The sequence below is a fragment of the Garra rufa genome, chromosome 12 (genome assembly GCF_049309525.1).
Source record: "Garra rufa chromosome 12, GarRuf1.0, whole genome shotgun sequence".
Taxonomy (NCBI): Eukaryota; Metazoa; Chordata; class Actinopteri; order Cypriniformes; family Cyprinidae; genus Garra; species Garra rufa.
In genome coordinates this window covers 15,721,179-15,742,690 of record NC_133372.1, presented here as the reverse complement: position 1 = coordinate 15,742,690, position 21,512 = coordinate 15,721,179, and the positions used below count along the sequence as shown (strand labels likewise).

At 39.2% G+C, this 21,512-nt stretch overlaps 1 protein-coding gene across 1 annotated transcript; it reads left to right on the top strand.

The window, feature by feature from the left end:
- The first annotated feature begins 963 nt into the window (after positions 1–963).
- Positions 964–20,224, top strand: obsl1a (obscurin like cytoskeletal adaptor 1a). Its single transcript, XM_073851191.1, has 24 exons — positions 964–1,214; positions 4,099–5,292; positions 6,729–6,998; positions 7,620–7,880; positions 8,022–8,327; positions 8,954–9,220; positions 12,144–12,419; positions 12,975–13,250; positions 13,367–13,639; positions 13,914–14,189; positions 14,433–14,708; positions 14,800–15,075; positions 15,168–15,443; positions 15,540–15,809; positions 15,923–16,189; positions 16,273–16,542; positions 16,757–17,023; positions 17,212–17,478; positions 18,091–18,203; positions 18,293–18,446; positions 18,996–19,157; positions 19,308–19,412; positions 19,506–19,772; positions 19,953–20,224. The coding sequence occupies exons 2-24, from the start codon at positions 4,182–4,184 to the stop codon at positions 20,222–20,224; spliced, it is 6,558 nt and encodes a 2,185-aa protein (XP_073707292.1). The 5' UTR covers positions 964–1,214; positions 4,099–4,181.
- Positions 20,225–21,512: the final 1,288 nt, after the last annotated feature.

The following is a 21,512-nucleotide window of genomic DNA, read 5'->3' as shown; positions in this document are numbered from 1 at the left end:
CGGAATACAGGTAGACACGGGAACACCAGGGGAAAACATCCATATAACATCAAAGACCAACAAGAGTACAGGGGAAAACACACACCTTAAATAGACAGACTAATTACACACACACGTGCAGACAATGACGGAGAACCAAAAACACTCAGAACAGCGGGGGAAAATGGGAGAAACCAACAAGAAAGTCCGGGGGTGTGACACTGTCACATTTTGTTTCAGATTTCTGAGTGAAAAGTGTTGCTGTGTTATGTTTCTTTAAAACAAATGTTTTTGCTTGTTTCATCTCCTTTCCATCTCCAGCTTTGCGAAGTGTCATCAGCGAGTAACTTTGAATATTGTATAACTAGTATGTTAACATAGAGAAGAAATGTAGGTAATATTTTAGTATATTTATTTTTCCGAAAGGACCCAGACTCTGCCAAGTGTCACACCCCCGGACTTTCTTGTTGTTTTTTCCCATTTTCCCCCGCAGTTCTGAGTGTTTTTGGTTTCTCCCTTATTGTCTGTCTATTTAAGGTGTGTGTTTTCCCAGTACTCTTGTCGGTCTTTAATGTTATATGGATGTTTTCCCCTGGTGTTCCCGTGTCTACCTGTATTCCGTTGGATTTATTAAATTACGTCTTTTTTATTACATCGTTGTTCGTCTGTTCCTGCCTGAATCCTGACACCAAGTAGAAGGGGTCAAGTGGTTAGGTGGTCTAAATTTAACCTTTGCAGTCTACCGCGCCCCCAGTGATGATAGCTGTGCTATATTTAGTAGGGTGGGTGGCAGCTGTGAAAGCATTCATTGGCTCTGGGCTGACATCGACACAGGCCCCAGTACCGTACGACACATTCATTGTTTGGTGGTGGTGATAAAGAAGAGAGCTTAGTCACACTGAAAGACACACATGAGAAGCATATAAATACAGAGACACATCAAGAAGCTCAAGCAACAAACCACACAAGTAGAAAGAATTGGAGGTCAACCTGGGTGGATTATTTTTCGCATTAAGAAGACAGAAGCTCCATGTGGAATATTTTCTATGACCTCCTGGAACTGTTCAATGCTAATGATATATTTTTTTCAAAATCATAACAAACACAGAGGTCAAAGGTCTTTTCTTATTGAAGAAAAGCTGACATCAGGGTCAATATCCTCTATCCTAGTCTGATGAAGAGGTGCTGAAGATTAGTGTTTTGGCTGGTCCTAAATGCCTATCTGCTGTTGACACGTGAGTTTACATTTGAGATGTTTACCTTTTATATTGGTGTCTTCTTTGACAATTTAAATGTTATAATGGCTACATAAATGTAATCACATTTCATGTGTGTACAAAAATGTATACATTACTAAATATAAGGAATGTTAATTTTTAACCTGTATAATCCTTGTAGAAATCAAAAGTCAACAAAAAATGTAATAGAATGTCTCATTTTATCCATAAATATGTTAACATTTTAGTGTCAAAGTACAACATAACACAATTAGGCACTGGGAACTGAGTTCTACTACAAACATACACAGAAATAAGAAGCATAAGATATAGATTACTTAATGAATGACCTAAAGACACAATGACATTTTGATAACCTGGACAGGCAGCAATAACGGATTGCTTTCCTGAATGTAAACATATGATAAACAAAACGATCATTAGTTCCATATTCAGATATAAATATTTATCAACCTTTCATGATATTTATAACAATCTGAATGTTATTAATGAATTATTAGACATTTTAAGCCTATATTATATAATAAGGTTTAATTCAAATGATATGGTAATTGAATGTATATTTTACAAGCAGGCATCAACTACCTCACATTTGTATTCACAGTGAGTATTCTGTAATTTACACATCTTACTGTGAGTCTTTGGTCATGGATATTAATTATATTACATTTATATTGGTACAAATGGGCCTGGTTTCTAAACTAGCATTTAAGTATTTTTATAAACGTGCCTTAGAAAAAAAAAAAAACATTACTGGTGTCCATCTTGAGACAAAACAAAGGCACTGATATAATTTAAGATCAGTCAGTGCACGTTTCTTAGAGTTGAAACAGCTTAAACTTACATTTTAGTTCTTTGACTAAGCTTAAACCTTGTCTGTGAAACCGAGGGATAGTGTGTGCTAATCATCTGACAAAAAAAAAAAAAAAAAAAAAAATTCTATTATTAGGGTATGGTTCATGTTACTTGACTGGACACTTCCAGAACATTTATCAATCATGACCCAATTAATATTTGCATGACTCAGTTACTATTTATGCATAGTTTTTAACATGCGCATGTTTTTATGTACATGTCTTTCACATGCACTCAGTAATCATTTATGTTGTGCTGACTGATATGCTAGTCATCTTGGACTTAAACAGACAAATTCTCAAGGCCCAACAGGCCAAGGAGGGCAATCTGATCCAATGGAGATCACCCACAATTGCTCACTGATTCAACTGAGAATTTCATTGACAGAGCCAGAGTTTTTTGCATTTAAACATATTTAGACAATGTGTTATTTAGTCAGTGTTCACTGAACAGAACACAGGTCACAATATTTGTTCTAAAATATAGCTACAATTATGATAACATAACATTATGACAAAAGCCACTAAAAATGTGATGGAACAACCAAAACATCTGCTTATGTGTAAATGGACCCACAATCAAAAACCTTTCATGTATAAATGTGCTTTAAACAGTAAACATATAAACATATCATACTGACATGAATAGAAAAGCAGCCTTAGTGTGAAATGTAATTTGCATATACGTTTAGATGGTATGACAGTGATGCTATGTTGATGTGTAGTCCCTAATATAGAAAAGTGATGAATCCTGATGCTATGAGTGTTTGTCAAAGTAGTTCATCTGAACATGCTTTGTCTTGTGCTGCACATGGCCAACTCTCCCGCGTCTTTATTTGGACAGACTATTTTAAATGCTTCCTCCTGATATACAGCACCAGCTGTCAGGGCTTAAGTAGGGAATGGGTACTAGAGTTATCTTGACTGCTGTAAGAGGACTTCCCTTGTGCAAGGAATGTTTCACTATTGCACATAAAGTTCACAATATACATTGTATTGTACCATTACAAAAACTGCAATCCTTTAAATGTGGTACAGGTGTGGTAATTTGAACACAATAACAGCAGCATTGAAAACTGCCCTTAGACAGCATACAAATTATTACCGTAGCACTGTAACATTGAAATCTCACCACACTGCAGTTGTACTACAGTTATTAACATGCGTACTACATGTGTACTCTGTATTACATGTGTATTACGTGTTTATTACATGTGTATTACCATGTGTACTGTGCTGAAACAGTTTGAAAAATAGTTTGAAAAAAAGTACAAAAATGACTACTCCAAAACTTCAAATGTAGTTCACCAGTTCTTGTATTTCTATTGAAACTGATCATTGACATGCACTGATGGGGAGACACTGGGATCAAGCCCTGACGTCAGTCATATCCATATGAATGCCTTGTGCTAACCAAGCAATGTAAATTGTATATCCTTTAGTAAAAAAAATTAACAGAGGACTATCAGCTATACAAAACAATCTAGAACATTTAAAATCTGATTTTTTGATTATTTTCAGAATTTAAACATGCACTATAAGCTTTACAAACATTACATTTACATACAAATAGATAGAGAAAAGAGAAATAGATAAAGAGAGAGAGGAAAACAAGGAAGCTTGTAATATTTTCTTTTACTGGATACAAAGAGAATGTACAAAAATGACAGTGTTTGACATTTGCCACAGTTTTGAAAATGACTTGTTCTGAGATTGTGCACACTTTTACTTCCTCAAAAAAACTCATTGTGCATGATTTATAAGCCTGTTTCCTCATGGGGACCTAAGAAATGTCCCCACAAGGTCAAAATCTACTGGTATTACTATCCTTGTGGGGACATTTGGTCCCCATAACGTGATGAATACCAGGTACACACACACACACACACACACACACACACACACACACACACACACACACACACACACATACACACACTCATAAGGACCAGTAATAATGACAGGAATGTTACAAATGTCAGATTGAAAAATGATGACCAGTGTAAAACTTTTTTTTGTTTTTCCAGAGCTGGGTATGTGCCACAGACATTTGTGCCATTCCTAATTCCAATAACAACACAGAATACGTGATTACCAGACAGTAAAAAATATGGATGTTTTTGGAGGTGCTCCACGTGTGCTTGGTTACCCGCGCCCAGTTCTGGTGAAATGTGGAACAGATGCTGCTCTTAAATGTCAGATTGGTGGAGATCCCCAGCCAGATGTGATATGGGAGTGGAAAAACGAGTGTATTCTTTCTGAGGGTCGTTACCGTATTACTCAAGATGGCAAAGTATACACCCTTTACATCTCTGGGGTGACAATGGAAGATGTTGGTCAGTATATTTGCAAAGCTAAAAACAACATTGGAGAAACATATGCAGCTGCTACCCTTAAAGTGGAAGAAGAGCCTCAAGAGCTCCAGCAAACACAGCCGGCCCCACCACCACCACCACAACAACAAAATGAAGTAAAAGTGATTCCACCAGAACAAGAAATAAAAGTTATGAATCAACAACAGGATGGGGTGGTACAGAAAGCAGACCCATTCCAAGACAACAAGCCTCGTTTTCTGATCAAACCTCTTTCTTTGAGAGTTGACCGTGGAGAAGATGCTGCATTCTCCTGCAAGCTATCAGGTGAACCTTTACCTCAAGTGGTTTGGGAGAAAGATGGTAAACAGCTGAATGAGATCTATGAAAGTTCCCACTACCATGTGGGCCAGCAAGATGGTGGCTGGTTCCAATTGAAAATTTTCAGAACAAGAGCCCCAGATGGAGGTGTTTACATGTGCAAAGCAGTCAATAATCATGGAGAAGCGATGACTGGAGCTGTGCTCCTGGTAGAGCCCATTCCAGAACAAAGAGAGGGAAGCAAGACAAATGGCTACACCAATGGCCATTACTCACCACACCAATCGAGGGCCAAACACTCAAAAGAGCCCCACTTGAATGTGTCGAAGGCTAAGAAGTTCACTGTCTCAGAAGGCAAACATGCCAAATTTCGTTGTTATGTCACAGGAAAGCCTAAACCAGAGATTGTATGGAAGAAAGATGGAGAGAATATTGAGCCAGGTCGACGGTTTCTCATTTTTGAGGATAGAGAGGGGTATTACACCCTAAAAGTACTGTACTGTAAGCAGCAGGATACAGGACTCTACATATGTGCCGCCTCAAATGCATTGGGAAACACACTGAGTGCTGTGCAACTGTCCGTTAAAGGTAACCTCATTTTTAATTATGCTAAATATGTTTTTTTATTAGTTGTACTAACATATCTGTATATAACAGCTAATATTCCTGGGTTCTCTGGCAGTTCAGCCCCTAATCTAAACGTTCAGATTTCCTATTTAACAATTGCTAGGGCACATTTTTCAATACTTTGGACGCTTTTTCAACTGTTCACACAGTGACCTTAAAAGCAGTCTTGTGGGCTAAACTGTGGATCATTTATCATTGCTTTGGCACAAAATACATTCAATGGTTCTACACCTTTCAAATTGCAACAATTAATTTCTCGCTTAGACCCTAACATCACCAAAACTCTATGTACCTAAAGGCAAATTTTGACATGTTTACATAATCTTTACAAAACTGTTAAACTTAACTAAGACAAAATTTTGCTACAGTTGTAATACCACAATGACATATTCTGAATTTTACGAAAATAAATACTATCAAAGCAATTTGATGTAACTGAACACCTAAACAACTGTTAGTCTTTCAATTCCATTCCTATCTATACAAAAGTAAGGAATAATTTTGAGCTGTAATGTAAACATGCACTGTATGTAACTCATACTGCAGTGAATTATATGGCAAACATTGTGTAATGCTACCTTTTGTTAGTGTTATAGTGTTTTATGAGTGACAAAGTGTGTTTTTTGGTTGAAAACCTTTGCTAGTGTTATGAAAGAGAGTTGATTTGAGAAGTGTTTTGGTAGTCTTAGTGCATTTGATTGTGAAATTAACTGCCAAACTGAAATTTGGTTTTGAAACTTTTTTTATGATTTGTTTTTTATGTTTTTGCCTTTATTTTGATAGGATGGTGTAGAGTAGACAGCAAAGTGGGAGAGGGGGTGGGAGGGATTGGGAAAGGTCCTCGAGCCGGGATTTGAACTCGGGACACCCGTAGCACAACTGCGCTTTATATCGGTACGCTGCCCACAAGGCTATCGTTGCTGGCTGAAACAATTTCTTTACCATAATAGTGTCTGTCTGACTTTTGTGGGTAACTATATTTAGTTGTAAAGTCATGCACTGAGCAATGTATTCAATGAACACTGACCAATGGTCAATGCATGATGAAAGGTGAGAAAAGCCACAGAGCTCAGTGCATTCCTGAGTGACAGCATCACTGCAATCTTATCAACAATGCAATAGGGCATAGCTTACACTTTGTAGGGTGCAATTAAGCCTGTAGGATTATGTTCTTTCTTAGTAAGTGCATGACCGCAACTTTTTTTAAATCACTGTCCTTGGCCCGCTATATCCCAGTTGAGGTATTGTTTAATTTGAAAGTGTTTATTGCATAGTTTGTTTGGACAGTTAACAGTTGGATGTTTCACAATACATTCTGCAGTGTGACTTGTTATAATCACTTAACAATTATTCTAAAAATGAAAGCTTTTTTAATGGTAATTTTTTCCCGTTTATAGGGCCTCCAGTCCGATTTAAGCGAGCTCTTCAAGATGCAGAGGTCAGGGAGAGGGATGTTGCTGTTCTGGAATGTGAGGTTCCAGAAGAGTCCATTTCCACAGCATGGTACTTGGAGGATCAGCGGCTGCAGCAAGGAAATAAGTATAACATGGAACAGAGGGGAACACGGAGAAGACTAACCATACAAAATGTTGGGGCAGATGATGATGGAGTTTACCTGTGCGAGATGCCTGATGGTGGAAAGACTATTGCAGAATTGGCAGTTAAAGGTAATTTTTTCAGCTAATTATGTTGAAAGGCACAATATGTACGATTTTTTTGATTAAAATATCCTGCTAAAATATGCTGCTTTTAAGCCATGTATCACGTTCATCATTCATTAGCAATCGCTCCAGCATCCTCATTTCACTTCCATGACTTTCAGCCCCACCCTGCTTCATACTACAGTGACCTTAATAAGTCTTTAATACATAGCTTATCCATGGACATGATTTCTGCCCCGACGGACTGCATCAGCTGTGGGGATAAAGACAACAACTCCCATGATCAAACTATGCCTTTGGTTTTCTGTTTGTTTTGAATGTGCACCTTCTAGTGGCGAAAACCTACATATTGTGCCTTTAACACCATTGTTTTTGCTCTAAGGTAGGTGTGAGAAGCCCTAAAGCCTAAAAAACAATTAAAACTTTACAAAAGATAAAAGTAAAATTTTGTGTTGCCTAGCTGCAATTCGTTTTAATTTCTTAATACTTTCAGATAAAAATGGTAAATAAATAATAATATAAAATAATTTTACTTGTGTCTTATGACCATGAGAGTTTGTGTTGCAGTTTTACATGTGAAATAGAAAGATCTGGCTAATTTCATTTACATATATTTTGTTACTGTAGGTGCAATTGTGAAGAAACTTCCACGGAGGTTAGAGGTAATGGAAGGAGAGAACGCAGCATTCTTTGTGGAAGTGGAACAAGATGAGATGGATATCTGCTGGTTTAAAGACGGACTGCAGTTGAAAGAAACACATCAAACCATTATCAAGTCTTTTGGCAAAACACACATCCTGGTCTTTGTCAATACATCATATCAAGACTCAGGCACGATCACTTTTATGGCGGGCAGATCAACGACAAGCTCCAAACTCAGGGTCAAAAGTAAGAAAATACACATGGCTTTGTGACGTACATGTTATATCATTGCAAAATATTATTTATTTCGACTACATTTTTTAAAAATAACATTTTTAAATTGTGAAATTCAGTATTTAGAATCTAATGTAATTTGTTTTTATTCAGCTGCTCGACACTGCCCACCTATCTGTCCTGTGAGTGTCCAAATGAACACTGAGGGTTCAAATGGTGCCATCCTTTCCTGGTCACCGTCACCTAACTTGCAAAACTCCACTAAGTCAGTGTATATGCTAGAACGTCAGGAAGTGGGCTCTCAGGAGTGGCAGCGATGCCTGACAACAGAGACAGGCACTTCTGCTGAGGTCTTGGGTGACAGTGTGCCATGTGAGGGTGATTATCGTTTCCGTATCTGCTGTGTTAACAAATATGGCAGAAGTGGACATGTGGAGTTCCCCAAAGTAGTACATCTGGGTAAGAATTAAACTTTTACAAACTTTCTGTAGTATTAAACTGTTTGAAGTGTGACAGTTACTACTTAACAAATAGACTCTTATGGAAAAACCAACTGTTCCGGCAATAAAAGAAGAAATGCAGATTATTCCGCTAAAACTTTCATAAAATAGTTGAATGTTTAGACACAGCTTATGCTTTTAGAATTAACCAAGCAAAAAATAAATGACTAAATAACTACAAATCACTGCACAATAAAGCAGTATGGACAGCGCTATACTGTAGAATATGTGTGTCTCCAATAAGATTAGGCTTGGCACTTTAAATTAACTGTAAAGAATGTAATTTTAAACATATTTCATTTGCATGTATTCATTTACTGTACCTTTAGGTGAGAAATATCATAAGCAATTTGTCATAAGATCTTAAGAGCCTACAATATTCATAATACAGAATGATAAAATCGTTGTTTCATTTTAATAAATAGGGGTTAGGATAAGTGCACATACCTCTGAAGTTTCTTAAAGACATATTTCAGAAATTATTTTATTACTATTATATATTTTTTTAGGTTACAGTAAATATGTTAATGTACAATAAAGTGTTACGATAATATGAGATAATGTCTTCTATTTTCTTGTTTGCAGTCCCAGGTCCAAAGATCAAAACCCCTCTGAAGAATGCTGTGGTGACTGAGGGTGAGGATGCCGTGTTCTCCATTGAGCTCTCTGCTAATTTGATTGGCACGTGGTTCCTGAATAGCCAGCAGCTGCAGGATAGTGGACGCTTCTCCATAACTCAGTCAAAGAACCAACATATTCTACGAATCCAGCAAGTGCCTAATGTATATGATGGAGCTGAAATCACCTTCATTGCCACTGGCGTACGGGATTCAGCGGCACTACAGATTAAAGGTCATTATTTGGGTGACTCCGATTTTTTAGGTTTCAGTCATCATGACAGACTAAATAATAATGTCCAAATGTTGACAGACATCACACTCATCATGCTTTCTCTAAAGTTCTTTCATTTTGTTCCACTTAAAGCCAAGATAAAATTAAAGTAGTGACAGATCCTTTCTTCCATTTTGTGGTGTATATCCATATGAAACAGATTATTGAAAACTTAAAATATAGGACAGGAACTTTGTACTATCCATGAGTTGTCAATTGGATGGAGGCAGAGGAATGTAAGCTTGCAGTCCACTGTAACAAATGGGTGAAATGACTGGAGCAGCCCTGCATATGTCATTAGAAAGGTTATGTAATGTAACATCACAGAAACTTTAAATGATGTTTTATTAACAAGGTTCGGGAGGAGCACGATCAGATAATCAATCCATTCGGCACAGGTGCAACTCGTTTAACCAATCATTGAATTAGCGCATCATCTATATATTGCCAGCCGTCTTACCTCCATCCAGCGACAGTTTCTTGGCATCCCTCCTCCACCCCTACTCCCCAAAATATCACAGTCACAAAGACGAAACCTGTACCGGGGTTTTTTGGATCATCCGTTGCAATCTGCCGGCCTTAGATTCACTTCGCCTCGCTCGACACCACTAGTCCCGCACGAGACCCGGCTTTCGAGCGTCGGGTCGCAGCGACAAGCCTCAGACAAGCCTGGGTCGCGCCCTACTTCTCACCGCAGCAAACCCGACTCGCTTCCCGCTTTGGCTCAACTATTCACCGCTGCCTTTTCCGGCCGCAGCGCTGCATGTAGTCAGACCACCAGCTCTTGTAGCAGTCGCTAGCGCGAGACGGGCCGTGTTGTTAATTATTTTTAGGTAAGTCCAGTGGTTTTAGGTAAGTCATGGCTTTCCTCCTATCTTTCCCATGCCTTTCCTTCTATCTCCAGCAGCAGAGTTAGAGTGAGGCTGCCTCCGCTGGCCGCTCAAGACCTCTTACTCTTACCCTCCTGCTACTCCTTTTCCCTATCAGTAACCAGGGGCTAATCCATGCGCGAAGCTGCCTCCGCAAACTGTTATGGCACCGGCATCAGATTTACCCATTCTGGATAACGAAACTATCGCTTATTTGATTAAACAAAGACAAACCAAGAAGGAAAGGCTACTACATTGACATTTAACCTCCTTTCTCTAATTTAACCTTATCACACCCCTTTTTATTACTTTCAATTTGGGGACGCGCAAGCTAAATCTGCACTGTATCCTCAATTTGTTGTCGACTCTAACCACCCGTTTTATGTTTAAAAAAAAATATCATATTGGCACAGAGAATCCACCAGCCGTCAAATTCAATTTCTTATTTAGCATCGGACGGGGGTCCCCCTTCCGGTGCAGCAGAGCCGCAGCTCCCTTCGGTCGCAGTGTGAGCCCTCCGTCTGTCATTCGAGTTACGCTGCGTACTCATCAGCGGATGGGCTCTCCCTCCCGGTGCAGCAGAGTCGTGGCTCCCTTCGGTCGCAGTGGGAACCCTCCATCCGACGCTCGTCGCCTCGCAAGGGGGACTCTCCCTTCCGGTGCAGCAGAGCCGCAGCTCCCTTCGGAAGAGTCCCTCCATCAATCGCCTATTTTATTGCCTATCCAGCATTGGACGGGGCTCTCCCTTCCGGTGCAGCAGGGCCGCGGCTCCCTTCGGGCACGGCGTGAGCCCTCCGTCTGTCATTCGGGTTACGCTGCGTACTTGACGGCGGATGGGCTCTCCCTTCCGGTGCAGCAGAGCCGTGGCTCCCTTCGGTCGCAGCGTGAGCCCTCCATCCGACGCTCCCCTCAAGGGGGACTCTCCCTTCTGGTGCAGCAGAGCAGCAGCTCCCTTCGGAAGCAGTGAGGGTCCCTCCACCAATCGCCTCATATTTTGCCCATTTCAGGGTCGGACTAGCCCCCCCCCCCCTCCGGTGCAGCAGAGTCGTGGCTCCCTTCGGTCGCAGTGTGAGCCCTCTATCCGTCGCTTGAGTTACGCTGCGTACTCGACGACGGGTGGGCTCTCCCTCCCGGTGCAGCAGAGTCGCGGCTCCCTTCGGTCGCAGCTGGGGGGCCACATCCGACACATCGAATCGAGAAAGAAAGAAAGAAAAAAAAAAGAAAGAAAAATTTCGGCGCTCTCCTCCTTCTTTACATAAATTTAGTTCTACGCATATTTTTGGGGGCAACCAAAAATTCTTGCTTCATGGCAGCTGTCCCATGCATAAAAGCTTCTTTTGGGGAGTTCTCTGGGTCCGGCCTGTATTCCGGGCCCGGAACCCTTCCCCAGGACAGCACGCCAAAATATGCTTATTACTCGCTCAAGCAGATTAGATTTAAGGGCGAACTTGTGAAATGATGTTTTATTAACAAGGTTCGGGAGGAGCATGATCAGATAATCAATCCATTCAGCACAGGTGCAACTCGTTTAACCAATCATTGAATTAGCGCATCATCTATATATTGCCAGCCGTCTTACCTCCATCCAGCGACAGTTTCTTGGCATCCCTCCTCCACCCCTACTCCCCACTTCTAATCTGTTTCTATCCTAAACTAGCAGGGGAGTTCTCTGGGTCCGGCCTGTATTCCGGGCCCGGAACCCTTCCCCAGGACAGCACGCCAAAATATGCTTATTACTCGCTCAAGCAGATTAGATGTAAGGGCGAACTCGTGAAATTTAACTTTATGTGGGTAAATGAAAAAAAAACTGACACATATGCATAGATACATTCTTTACAATAAGCTCAATATGCATTTAGAAAGTAGATAGGGTGAATTTTCATTTCATGCCAATTTGAAGTCTGTATAATGCTTGGAATGATGCAACCATATTTCGAACCAATACTTAATTCCATCCCTTTCAGGGTTTATGACACTGATAGTCTCACTAAAATTCTCCATGTCCTAATTTGCAGCATCTGAAGTGAAATTCTTACCCATGTCAGAGATGGACACCAAGAAGACCACTGAGGTGGGAAATTCCATTGTGCTTTACTGTGAGGTGTCCAATCCCACAGCCAATGTTCAGTGGTTTAAAGACGGACAGGAGCTACATGTAGAGGAGGGTCTGAATATCCAATCAGATGGCAACATGAGGAGGATCGTCATTCAGTCAGCGGAGTACATTCATTCTGGAGTCTACACCTGCCAATCAAACAACGATATAGTCACATTTAATGTGAATGTTGAAGGTAAAAAACTATACACAATAGTAGGGGGGCAGCCGTGGCCTAATGGTGAGGGAGTTGGCGAGTTGAGGGAGTTGGGCTTGTAACCCAAAGGTTGCCGGTTCGATTCCCACACCGGCAGGAATTGAAGGTGGGGATTATGAATGAACAGCGCTCTTTCCACCTTCAATACCATGACTGAAGTGCCCTTGAGCAAGGCACTGAACCCCCAGTTGATCCCTGGGCACTGGAGCAATGGCTGCCCACTGCTCCGGTGTGTGTTCACAGTGTGTGTGTGTTCACTTCTCACTGCTGTGTGTGTGCACTTGGATGGGTTAAATGCAGAGGGAAAATTTTGAGTATGGGACACCATACTTGACAATTTGTCACAACTTTTTATATTCTTTTTTCTTAGTGGTCACATTTCTAGTACAACTGTACAATCATAAATGCCCGATTGGACCATTCTAACATTAATAGAATAATTCACCAAAACATAGTTGTGCCCCTTATTATGTCTATGTGTAATGTATTTTATGAATAATTTACATGATTAAAATGTTCTTTTTTTTCTATCAGCCCCCCCTGTGTCATTCAAAGAGATTGCGGAGGAAGAGAGGCAGAAAAATGCTATGGAACTGGACCCTGTGGTCCTGACATGTGAACTCTCCCGACCAGATGCACCTGCCCACTGGTTTAAAGATGGAGTTCCGGTCCTTCAGTCAGACAACGTCACCATCCAGTCTGAAGGCACCATGAAAAGACTTATAATTCGTTCAGCATCACTGGTAGACGCTGGGACGTATATTTGCCAAGCAGGCGACCAAACCATGTCATTTTCTGTCAACATTAAAGGTAAAGTTGAAAGAGTGGTTCTCTTTATCTAATCTAATTTAATCCAGTTTAACTAATATTGCATATAGTGAATGTTATTAATATTTTAAAATAAATCGATGTTTACTTACATTTAGAACCTCCGGTTACAATTGTGGACCCAAAAGATGACATCCACATGGAGCGTTATGTCTCTGAGGAGGTAGTCCTGAACTGTGAGCTCTCTCGAACAAATGGAGAGGCTCACTGGTTTAAAGATGGCCTAAAGCTCCAGGAGAGTGAGAATGTCAGACTCAGTGCTGAAGGGCCATACAGGAAGGTAACCATTCTCTGTGCTTCCAAACGGGATTCTGGAGAGTATGTATGCGACACAGGTGGCGACTCAGTATTCTTTCAACTCATTATTACGGGTAAGTATCAAAGGATAGGTTTAATTTCTTATGCTTTATTTCTAGATAAGATTGTTTATTATTTATTTAAATATTTAAACATATTTTTAAGTCATTAGTATGGCTGTTTATTAAATAGTAATTGATATAGTAAAAATTAAATTATTTAATCCAAATGTTTGTTATATTAATTTCATATACAGCTGGAATAACTAATTCTTCATTATTTGTAAAAAACCAGCAGCATGTATTTTTTTCATGTTTTGTTAACCACTGTTATTTCTTCCAAACTCAGAGGCTCCAGTCCGCATTGTGTCCCCCAGAGAGTCAGAGGTAGATGTGTGTATACTGAGCTCTGAGAGGCTGGTCCTGAGCTGTGAGATTTCCAAAGCAGAAGCAGAAGTCTGCTGGTTTTGTGATGGCATGGAGGTGGAAGAGAATGCTAACTTGAAACTGGAGGAAGATGGGATTTACCGCAGGCTGGTGATTCCCTGTGCTACCATTGATGATACTGCAGAATATGTATGCGAGACTGCAGATGACTCGGTCACATTTTGGGTGAAAGTAGAAGGTAATTTTGTGTAGTTTGTACGTACAAGGGTTAGAAATTAGCCAGGACTGTGGGAATAAACTTTTAAGTATCTGTTTTAAAATGCCATTTTTAAATCTCTTTTTTAACATTTAATATATTTCATAATTCTCTTTACAAAGCTTATAGAAGTTTAATGTTGGGGTTTATTGCTTCAGGGGGTTAGTTTTCTTTATAAGTATTGTATTTTTGTAAAATCTGCTGATTATTTTTTTTCTCCCACAGAGCCCCCTGTTAAACTTTCTTGCTCCAAGGAGACAGGCAGCATTACAGAGAGTTTGGCTGGTGAACCTGTAGTCCTCGAGCTTGAAGTTTCCCGTGATAATGCAGAGGTGTGCTGGATGAAAGATGGAGTGAAGGTGGAAGAGAGCAGCAACATCATAATTACTGAGAATGGCCTGATACGCAAGCTTACCATCCATTTTCCAACTCCAAATGATTCTGGAATATATACCTGCAATGCCATAGATGACACAATGGATTTTAAAGTCAAAATTACTGGTATGCTGGAAAACTATTATTTCTCTCTTAGTCTTTTTCAAAGTTATAAATCTTTTTTTTCTGAAGCTTAGTCTTTCTTTATCTCTTCCAGAGGCACCAGTAAAAATCCTGAACAGAGATCAGATCAAGAGTAACCACAAGGTTGCATTATATGATGACGTTGTATTGGAGTGTGAGCTGTCTACAGCCAATGGTGTAGTTAATTGGTATAAAAATGGAAGTCCTATTGAGGAGAATGAACGCTTCTGTTTTGAGGAGGAAGGTGCCTTCAGAACACTAGTCATTCTCTGTGCAGAGCTGCAGGACTCTGGAGAATATATTCTTGATGCCAAAGATGATACAATTTCATTTCACGTCACCGTACAAGGTAAAAAGTGTCTTTCAGTTGTGTTAATGTGAAACTGTCCATGATCTCTAAAGCAAACAAAAGTCATAATTACATACCTTTGATTAAAACAGAGCCATCAGTGAAGATCATTGGCAACTCTGGTGAACCTGATTACCAGGAGATGGTGACAGGAGATGATCTCATCCTAACTTGTGAGGTTTCTCGAGCCAATGCACCAGTTAAGTGGCTATTCAATGATAAGCCACTGGTCCCTGATGAGCGCACGCACATTGAAAGCAATGGAACACTCCGGAAACTGACTTTATCCAACATCCTCCTTTCTGACTCTGGGAAATACATGTGTAATGCTGTTGATGACCAAATGATAACCATTGTTAAAGTTCAAGGTACTGTATTTACAGTTGAGGTCAAAAGTTTACATACACCTTGTAGAATGAACTGAATGAAATTTTACATGCCTTATTTGTTGTATTTATCTCCAGAGCCTCCTGTTGAGTTTCTCAACAAAGAAGAGGTAAACTTGGTCACTGGTTATGAAGCAGAGGCTGTCACTTTTACTGCCATGGTTTCCAGGCCCAATGCCGTAGTGCGATGGCTTAAAGACTGGACTCCAATAAGTGATGAACGTTTTCACATAGCTAGCCTGGGCCTGACACGCACTTTCACCATCAACCCTTTAAAGAAACTTGACAAAGGAGAGTACACATGTGATGCAAACACAGATGAGATGCACTTCAGCCTCCTGGTCAAAGGTTGGTAACTGGAATCACACTTTTGCTTAAGACAGCTTTAAAAGCAAGAGTCACAGGAGTATTAAAACTCATTTATCATATAATAATAACCATTTAACCTGTGTGTGTTACAGACATGCGTATTAAATTTGTGAAGCCACTGGTTGACAAAGTGGCCCACAAAGATGGTATGGTCACACTTTGCTGTGAGGTATGCAAGGCCAAAGCAGATGTCCAGTGGAACAAGGATGGATTGGAGATTATTCCCAGTCGCCGCTTCTCTATCCGTGCCGATGGAACAGAGAGGAGTCTCACAATCCATCGTCTCACCAAAGAAGATGCTGGAGAGTATGCTTGTGAGTCCAAAGATGACTGCACCAGCGCCAGATTAAGGGTAGAATGTAAGTGTGAAACAAGTTCCTCTTCTGAAGATACTAACACACACACACTTAGTCAATGCTATCCACTTGCTTTCCATTTGCAGTGCCCCGCGTGGTGGAATTCCTCACAGAGCTTCACAATACCACAGTCATGGAGGGTGAGGATGCTACCTTTAAGTGTGTGGTCTCCCCTGATGATGTTCAGTTGGTCTGGCTCATGGATGGAGAACCCATCAAACCCAGTGATCGCTTCCATATTGACCAGAATAGCCTCTGCCATACTCTGGTAATCCGCAAGGTTCAGCTGTTGGATTCCTCCCGGATCACTGCAGAGGCTGAGGGTATCATTTCTAAAGCCAGCCTCAAGGTCCAGGGTAAGTAAATAAAATATAAATAAAGTAACTAAACAAATCCTTTCGATGATTAATTCACCCCAAAAGGGAATATTTTTTATTAAACATACTGAAGCCATGTTCAAGATTTGAAACCGAAATTAGAGCATATACTGACTTCACTAACTTTACTAATATTGAACTTGTTTTGTAAATTCAGGGCTTTGTAACACTGAACTTTTACATTTACATACAGAGGCACAGGTGTTGTTCACAAAGAGAATGGAGGCAGTGATGGCTGAGGAGTTTGGAGAGGCTATATTAGAGACAGAAGTGAGTCTGGAGTCTGGAGAGGTGCAGTGGATGAGACAGGGGGTGGTGATCCAGCCAGGACCCAGACATAAACTCACCCAGAATGGGTGCAAACGCATCTTGACCATCAATAACCTCAACTTGTCTGATCGAGGCACCTACCGCTGTGAGACTCTCCATGACCGTACACAGGTCAAACTCAATGTGGAACGTAAGTTTCCAAGAGCATTTTTAAATATTTTATTTTAAAAATTTTAAATAAAATAATGCACCTAAGAATTTTGCTGTCATTTCAATAGAAACATCATCCAATTCTAGTTTTTGGCCTAACATTTCTGAAATTGAAATTTAGTTTTTATTAAATAAGATTTACTAAATAAGCTCTGTTATTATTTGAAGCGAGGAAGATTGTCATACGCAAGAGTCTGATGGACATCGAGACATTTGAGAGAGAGACGGCATCCTTCGAGGTGGAACTTTCTCATGCCGATGTGGAGGGTGTGTGGCAAAAAGATGGTCTGCGTGTCAAACCCAATAACAACTGGCGTGTTAGTTGCAATGGACGAGTACATGGTCTCACCCTCTCCAACCTCACCTTAGAGGATACCGGTAGCATTGTCTTCTCTGCAGAAGGTCTGAGAACTACTGCCAGACTGGTAGTCAAAGGTGGGTATAAGTTTAGGGGATCTTAAAGGTGACATATCATGAAAAACTAACTTCTTCCTTAATTAAGTGCTATAATTGTGTCCCCAGTGCAACTACCAACCCAGAAAACGTTAAAAAGGACGTTTAAAGTTGTTTTGGTATCCTTTCTAACAAACTTGTGTGTATTTGACAGTTTAAGCGCAAAAAACATGAACAAGAACTTAGATTAGTACTCACATGTTGTGTGACACCCACTCTGTTAGTGTGCTTTGGATGTGTGCCCTCGGAAAACCGTGATTTCAGTGCGATAGATATGATAATCTAAACCAAACAGATGTTTTTTGGCAGAGTATCTGAGGAACGAGCTGTAAATGCACAGCCATATTCTAGAAAAGGGGGCGGGGAGTTTGCATTTGAGAAGACTTTGAGACTTTGAGAAAACATTGTTTCTGCTTCCACTCAAAATAGGCATTTTCAAATGATATAATAATTGATCTGTGGGGTATTTTGAGCTGAAACTTTACAGACACATCCTGGGGACACCTGAGACTTGTATTACTTATATGTCTTCTTTAATTTTTTTTCACATAATTTACAAATATAACAAGTATTTTGCATTACTTTTTTTTTTAGAAACACCAGTAACGATCATTAAGAAGCTGTCTGATGTCAGGTTTGAAGAGGAATCTGCAGTCATTTTGGAGTGTGAGTTGTCTAGGCCAAATGTGGATGTCAGATGGCTAAAGGTACTCCTAAAAAAAGTGCACAGTACCTTCTTAAATATGTTTTCTTTCATTATCAATAAACTGTTTTCTCTCTATGGATCGATTGGCAGAATGGGTTGGAGCTCAAATCGAGTAAGACTTTGAGGATTTATTCCATGGGACGAAAACGCTGTTTACAGATCTTGGAATGCAGCACCAGTGACTCAGGCCTTTATACTTGTGAAATAGGTGACATCAGCACTTCCTGCAAACTTGAGGTCTATGGTAAGCCTTTTTCACTTTATTCTTCATTTCTTTCCCACATTGTTGATTATTGGAAACTTTGAGAAAATGCACACTCGTGGTAAAATTAATGTGTTGTATTAGGGAGGATTTTAGTTGAGACTAGGCATTTTCTGCTTACTTCAGTTTCTCATAAATCAAGATGGACAATGAAGTAGAGTTTACTTACTACAACTTTAGGAAAGTTAGACAAAGTTTAAACTTGGCATTAAAACCGACCATATTTGTTTTGCTTTTGCTGACATTTTTTTTTGTGAATGATTCATCTGTGTATATACTTTTGAACTCGTAAACTTTAATCAAAAAGTCAAATTTTGACATTAATGACAGTACACTTGTTGTATACAGAGCTGCTTCCAATCCAGTCTACCAATCTTGCAAAATGTTATATTTTATAATCCATAAGTGCAATACACAATCATTTTTGGAAATAGATCTTTGAACCTAAGTCACAATGCACTTTTCTGTACAAAATAAATTCTTTAGATCTTTGCTAAAAGTTCATCAAAATTTGCTCCATATTGTGTTCAGAACATGAATTAGAGATCATAACTGGCTTGGAGGATCTTTGGATTAAGGAGGACCAGAATGCTGTCTTTATGTGTGAGCTGTCTATGGAAGATACGCCTGGGGAATGGTACAAAAATGGCAGCAGGATACGCCCCACTGACACCATCAAGACTCGTACAGAGGGTGAGGATAAACTTATGTGGAACTTCAACTAATGTTGAACTGATCCTTTATAATTTCTCTGTACTTATGAAGTGCTTCTGAGTACAAAATCAGACTTTTAAACTGCACTTGAAAAAGACGTGTTATTTATCTATTACCTTTTTAAAATAGGCACAAAGCATTTCCTGCTTATATGCAATGTCAAGCCAGAGGATTCTGGAGAAATCAAGTTTGTTTCCAAACAAGTGGAGACAGTTGCTTATCTTGAGGTTGAAGGTATTGTACTTTTTTAAAATATGATTCTACATTCATAATTTAAAAGATTATTTGTTCCCAGCAAAAATACTATGTCCATGTCTATTTTTACAGAGCTTCCTGTAAGCATTGTCCGTCCCCTCAGGGATCGTACAGCACTGGAAAAACATCGAGTCATTCTAGAATGCACTGTGTCATCCACAAACTGTGATGTCACCTGGTACAAAGAAGATCAAGAGTTGGAATCCACGGAACACATGGAAATAATACAAGAAGGCTGTTATCATAAACTTGTCATCCACCAGGTGGCGCTGGAGGATGAGGGAACCTACAGTATTGAGGTTGGAGAGCACACATCCACAGCCAAGCTGATGGTGGAAGGTGAGAATCATGTGTTTTGAACTGTTGACTATATATCAATGGCTTTAGTATGGTAATCAGATAGGACATATGATTAAGTCAATATTTAGTTTTATATGGTTTGAAATAGACAGCAGAAATTAAGAGATATGCATAGCATTAAAAGTCATTGTTCAAATTTTTTCCTTTTTGACTTCACAGCCCAGTCTATTCTAGTGGTAAAGGATTTGGAGGACGTGGAAGTGAGAGCTCCTGAAACAGCTTGCTTCCAGTGTGAAGTCTCTGTGACCCTCATCAAACCTCCAATCTGGACTCTGAATGGGGAGACCCTGCAGTCAGGGACCGATGTCCGAATAGAGAACCAAGGGACTGTCCATAAACTGACATTCAAAAAAACTAGCACTGACATGAGTGGGACAGTCAAGTTTACCACAGGGAAAGCCAAGAATAGTGCCAAACTGACAGTGTTGTAGCAATTGTCAAAGGTCACATACAGTACATGATTACAGTATAAAAGAGGGGAATACTATATAAAAGGATGGGTGAAAAATGTCATAATTTATACCTGATGGTTGTCAGTATGGAATAACCAGTTAAGTTGTAACAGAATGCAGAAGGATGCAAGGGTCATTGCAAACTCAAGATGGACACTGAAAGTGTTATGCAGTTTTGTTGTTGTTGTTGTTGTTGTTGTTGTTTTGCAGTACAACAATTTTCAAAAGTAATACAACTTGTTCATGAATGTTGATGAAGAAGAGGAAGTATATTGTATGTTATGTGGATGGAACATTTTTTTATATTATTTATCATCATTTAACAGAACGTTCTTTTTTATAGATGCAAAAAATTCAATGTTTTAAAATTTTTGGAATTTTGTTAAATGAAAATCAAAAATATCAAGGCTTATCTGTCATATGAAACCATTTTCAGGTTTTTAATGATATTGTAGGTGTAAAATGTCCTGTAATAAAAAAGTGAAAAATAAAGTCAGAAGATGCTGTCAAAAAATGGTCTCCATTTTGTCCTAAATTAAAATTTTATTTAAAATTTTGCTGAAAGAATACCGTATTAGAAAGGAAAAAGTCTCTATCAAGAATCAAAAACACATTTTGTAAATATATGAATGGTATCACAGTACCCTTATCCATGTTTTTTTTTTTTACAAAAACAGCAAAAAATCTGATGAAAATGTATTGAAAGGCATGCCAAACACAGTGCGATAATAGTTAATATAAAATCAAATGTAACAAATAATAAAATCAAAAGTACATCCACCAAATGTACATAGTAGTAGTAACATAATGAGCAGACAAAGAACATTTTCATTCTTGGTTTTACAATAAGTTGTCATAAATAAAACTGAAACAAGTTGAAACACCAGAGCATAATGTGTTTTTAAATTTTAATAAAACTTACCAATGTTACTTGCACTCTCTATATATAAAACACTGACAAATCCGCATTTTACACTGCAGACAATTTTTTTTAAGAATTCTCAAAAGAAAACAATCTGTTTTCATGAAATGTAGAAAACACTATTACTGTATTCTTCTTCATGGATAGGCTCTATTACCTGCTTCTGTAATTCTTAAAATGATTTTCAGTTCAAATTCCAAATGGATGCATCACAAGTAGCAAACTACATAAAAAATAAAATAAGGCTTTTATAAAAACATTCATTCGGGTAACAATCACAGATCCAAAGTTAGCTAAATCCAGTATTTCTCCTTGAAAAACCATTCCTTCTCAACAGCTATCGAC

Bases quoted from the DNA above. Each gene is read 5' to 3' on its own strand.
- obsl1a (XM_073851191.1), top strand. From the start codon at position 4,182: ATGGATGTTTTTGGAGGTGCTCCACGTGTGCTTGGTTACCCGCGCCCA. The intron at 8,328-8,953 runs GTAAGAATTAAA...TCTTGTTTGCAG, and splicing joins CCCCAAAGTAGTACATCTGG to TCCCAGGTCCAAAGATCAAA. The intron at 14,709-14,799 runs GTATGCTGGAAA...TATCTCTTCCAG, and splicing joins TTTTAAAGTCAAAATTACTG to AGGCACCAGTAAAAATCCTG.